The sequence below is a fragment of the Chenopodium quinoa genome, unplaced genomic scaffold (genome assembly GCF_001683475.1).
Source record: "Chenopodium quinoa cultivar QQ74 unplaced genomic scaffold, ASM168347v1, whole genome shotgun sequence".
Classification (NCBI taxonomy): Eukaryota; Viridiplantae; Streptophyta; class Magnoliopsida; order Caryophyllales; family Amaranthaceae; genus Chenopodium; species Chenopodium quinoa.
This window is the reverse complement of record NW_018743074.1, coordinates 785,772-790,645: the sequence shown is the minus strand read 5'-3', so window position 1 is coordinate 790,645 and position 4,874 is coordinate 785,772. Positions and strand designations below refer to the sequence as shown.

General features: G+C 36.3%; 1 protein-coding gene across 1 annotated transcript; it reads left to right on the top strand.

Annotated features, from left to right (window-relative positions):
- The first annotated feature begins 747 nt into the window (after positions 1–747).
- LOC110731580 (uncharacterized protein At1g01500) lies at positions 748–4,555 on the top strand. Its single transcript, XM_021911447.1, has 2 exons — positions 748–1,953; positions 3,716–4,555. Exons 1-2 carry the CDS (start codon positions 1,240–1,242, stop codon positions 3,941–3,943), a joined length of 942 nt encoding a protein of 313 aa, XP_021767139.1. The 5' UTR covers positions 748–1,239; the 3' UTR covers positions 3,944–4,555.
- Positions 4,556–4,874: the final 319 nt, after the last annotated feature.

Below are 4,874 nucleotides of genomic sequence, written 5' to 3'. Positions count from 1 at the left end.
ATACTCTTTGAAGTATAATACTATACCTAATCTTACCTACTCTATTTACGACACAATAATTACGAAAGTAAAGATTGTATATACCACAAAAAGAGAAATAAATGATACAAAATGTGAATTTGGTGGCAATTTCTAGCCAAGTACGTTTGAATGTGAAATATCTTAGTATAAAGCTTCCCTTGACCAATAAATACAATATCAATAAGCATTATTTAATTCAATCAGTGTATTAGTAGAAATTTATACCGTACAAAGTATTTCACGACCAATGCTGCGACTTGTAGTATCAAATCGCATAAAATAGAGTCTGTTGTCATGTTAAGTTGTATTGGAATGAATCTTGAGTTAGATAAGAGTGAGACACTAAACGTTTTACTTAATACAACGTATTTAAAACATTCATTAATTATTAATCTTTCTTATTATTAAGTCAGATTCGTTTCCAATATATTTTTTTTAAAAAAAATCAGAAAAAATCAAATCAAACCTCCTAAAAATCAGACCGTAACACATTAGCACGACATTTATCTATATCTATACTTAGTATTTAAAAACACAAATCATAATTCTATACTAAGCCACATGACATTGGAATCACTCATATACCATATGTCATCTCTCTTAATCAATAAAATGTCTTTTCATCTCCTAAACTTAAAACTTAAACCAATGTCATTTTATATCCACACAATATCCATGTATATATACCTAACTAATTCCAAAATAATATCGACACATATAATTAACACAAATATGCAACACATTTCAAGAAAAATAACCTAAATAACAACCCATGTATCCAACGGGGCAAATAACTGGTTTAAATTGAAAAAGGCATATTAAGCCTAAATACTTGGTCGAGGAAAGAAGCGCAAGCTAATAAAGGTCCCGCCTCCTCCCCCTCCCCTTTCCCTCCTCCAACATAAGGGGAGAAGAATGAAAACCAAAAAAAAATAAAATTAAAAATTAAAATAATACAGTAAAAAATAAATAAATAAAAATCTCGTCAACTCCAATGTTATACGAGTAATCCATTCCTACAAAAACTCTCACTCCAACCATCCTTCGTCGTCTTCCTTTCCGCCCTTTTCCTCCTCATTTTTCCTCCCTCCTTTTCCTCAACAAATTTCCTCCTAATTCCCAACAAAACCCTAATCATGTCCCAAATTTTCTTTCAATAATCCAAAATTTCCCCCAAAAAAATCACCATTCCACCCCAATTTCGTTTCATCTTCTACAATGGATCATCAATCGTTAACTGGGTCAACAACCCTTTCAATCGTTTCAAAACCAAAGGTTTACCGTCTCATGAACGGTGGTTGCTGCGGCGGAGGTGGTGGTGCTGGCGGTGGACCCCCTAAATCACCGCCGTCAATCTGGTTCGAAATCCGGTTGTTCTACGTTCGTATTGCACCTTGCGCCATTGACGCCGCACCAGATTACCTCACCCTCCGACACCTCCGCGATGAACTTGGAGTTTCCCTCGAAATCAATGGAAATCGTGTTCCTGCTTCTGAAACGGCGTCGTCTACGCTTCGAAAAGATCGTGTTGACAGAGAATCGTCAGAGGTTACTTACGTTAGCACCGACAACGTTAAGATCTCCGGCGGTGTGGAGTTTGAGGTTTGTGAGATGGATAATTTGCTGCTTTGTGGGTCCTTTGGAAGGTTCGAGAATGAGTGGAGTATGGATTGTTATGCCGGCGGTTCGTCGCCGTCTTCGTCGTCGGCGTTTTTTCAGCCGAAATTAGGGATTTCTTCACCGTCGATTGAGGTTTATGTTGCCGGAAGATGGTCGGATACGCCGGTGATATTGACGAAGATGATCAACTTCAGTCCTCGGAGAAAGTCGCCGAGGTATAGCACTTTGGATGCGATTCCGGAGGTTTCTGATGAGACTGAGAAAGATCAGAAGATTGTTGCTGTTAATGGTTTGATTCACCGGAAATTACAGGTAATTTATTTAATTCATTGATTCATATTGGATTTTGAATAAATTTTTGAGATTTTTGTTTTGATTTGTTTGTTAATATTGTGTTCCTGTACGTATTTATTTATTTTTGAATCATACTGTAAATGATATATTTGTATTGAGAATTTGAGATTTTATGGAAATGGAGATGCATTTTTATGTTTAATTTTTGGATTACTTAGATATGATATTTATGTAATTATGTTAGTATTTTAATGGAAGGTTAATGATGTTGTATCGGTAAGTTTTGGAATTGGAATGATTTTAAAATATTGACTGATAATTTGTGATATATCAACACTTCCACTTCCACTTCCACCTAAGAAGGTAGAAACACCTGTCACCTTGGCACGTAGTTAGCTGAGTTACTTATGTGGTGAGGAATTGATGAACGTAGTGGTAACATGCTCACCTTTATCGGAGTACGTGATCACGCTATTGATGAGAAATTATTAGATGATCGAGGACCACGGTGTTATTTATGATTCCGACTAATTACAAAGGATGCCAATATCACTGGTATCTTCGATGATGTAAACTTATTTGATTTGGAATCATCAAGGGTGTCACTTTACATTTGGACGGGATTATGAATGACTTGATGGTCCGAAACCATGTTATGATTTCTCATTCTTTAGGGAGTTGAATTATTGTAAGAAAACTGTTAGTTGGAGCATAATTTATTCATGAAGTTGGAAACATATCTAGATAATTGATTGCTCCTTTTAGCCTTAAGCAAGCAATAAAGCTAAATAATTTGTATGCCTAACAGTTGAAACTTGAAATGTCAGTGAGCTGATCTTGTGTGCTATTCTTACTAATTTCCTGTGTCTGGGCATTGAATTAGTAAATTTGAGTGACAAGGGGTACCAGCATGATTAGGCTTTTGGTTTATGATTTTTTTTTTTTAGAAGTGCTAAGGTGTTTCAGTGGGATGAAATCGACACCAGACATCCTCCCAATTATCTCTAGGCACTTTTTCAATTTCAATTATACTGTTGGTTTGATTGGTAGATTAATTTAACAGATAGCATGAGTAAAATTAGGGAAAGAAATTGAAAGTTGTTCATGTTGTTTTATATTTTTTGGAGGACTTCAAAGTAGGAAATATTGAGGATTTACTACTTTACATTGTCAGATCGGCTAGGGATAAGGTTGAACTCTTGACTTCCCCAGTGCTTGCTATGATGGATTTATACTAGAATTATTAGCTGTTGCCGTTGTAGGTACAGTAAATTCACCTTCTGACATCTTTTCACTAGCATTAGTTATTGTATCCTTTTGCTTGCCAAATCTAAAGGTTCAGAACTAACCTTGTACCTAACAAAGAAAACGGTTGTTTGTTGAAGCAATCATGACTAATTGCCCCTCTCAATTCCCTTGAGCTAACAAATTAAAGCCATTTTCCCTAGGCCTTAATTCTCACCCACTATCCAAATTTCATGGTTGAAAAACTACTACTTCCTCAAGCTGGCCTGGAGGCCTGGTGTGGGGTTTGTTTTTAACTTGCCAATGTCAAGCAAAGGTATAACATTGATTTTAAGACAGCTGCGGAGCTGCCTCACCTTGTCCTGTGTTGCTATTTTTTCCCTAAAAATATGTATTTGCATTTTGTGACGCCTCTATTTTTACTTGTGCCAATTTGTCTATTGCTTTCCACTTGTTTATTCATTACAAATGCAAAGTATACGTTTTTTTATTTTTAATTTTTTATATAATTTGAAGCAATTCTTGGTTATTGCAGATCACTGAGTCTGAAGATGAGTATGAAGCAGAGGGAAAGTTGATGCACAATTGGTATCCGGATGAGGTTTATGAAGGGGAGGATGGCCAACTCACTTGGTTCAATGCTGGAGTAAGAGTTGGTGTTGGTATTGGTCTTGGTATGTGTCTAGGAATTGGTATTGGTGTTGGATTACTTATGCGATCGTATCAAACCACCACCAGGAACTTCAGGAGGAGATTCTTCTGATTTTACATGAATGCTCCCTTTGCCTAAGAAAGGACTGCTGTAAAAAATAGGATTATGTTGCTACTGCAGCCGGACTCCATGCCGATGGATTATAAACCCACAACACTAATGTCTGTGTTTTCTCCTCAGATGGAGGCTAGAAACTGTACAAAATTGCAGTTAATATAAGCTAATAATATCAAGCAGTCAAGACAGTCACCAATCCACCACATACTTTCAGAAATTCCCGTGTAGCAAAGGTATGAATCATTTGAGTGAAATTTGGAGGTGAGTCTGTATGATACCATGAGAAAGTTAAGAAATCTGCATTTCACATTACTTTTTAGATAGTCATTAGGGTGTTTTGCAGTATGTATCCTAAATCTGGAACCATGAGACGGTGTTAAGCATTGTCCAGGAAGGTGGTGTATAAATTGTGTATCTGAGTAAGCATGTTAGCTTCCTGCATATATTGTTTCATTCTGTAGAGATAAGCAATTTTGGCATGTCCGTTAAAAGAGTGTATATTCTGTTTCACAGAATTTGTTAAGGTTGATGTCTTTGTTGTTAAAACAATAATGTGAGTGCCTCGTTTTCATGAATATATTTTAGCTTCGATGTGTTCCATTTCGAGTTATCAACTCCTCCTTGTGGCGTAGATAATTTCAATGATTGGGGTTAATAGCGTTGAAAGTTTCCTTAATATGTGATGCTTGGTAGTTATTTGTTTGGAGGCAGATTTTGTAGAGAAACAAGAGGCTGGTCTCTTAGGAAAATGAGAGGTTGGTACTTGATGCGATCCGGTGCACATTATAGGACCAGCATTAGATTTGGTCCCAGTATCATATTGGTCATGATGCAATATCAATTTGGCGGCCTTTATGTGATGTTGATTTAAATTCAATTGGTTGGTGATGGTTATGATGGTGATTATTTAGCTTTATTGTAGAAG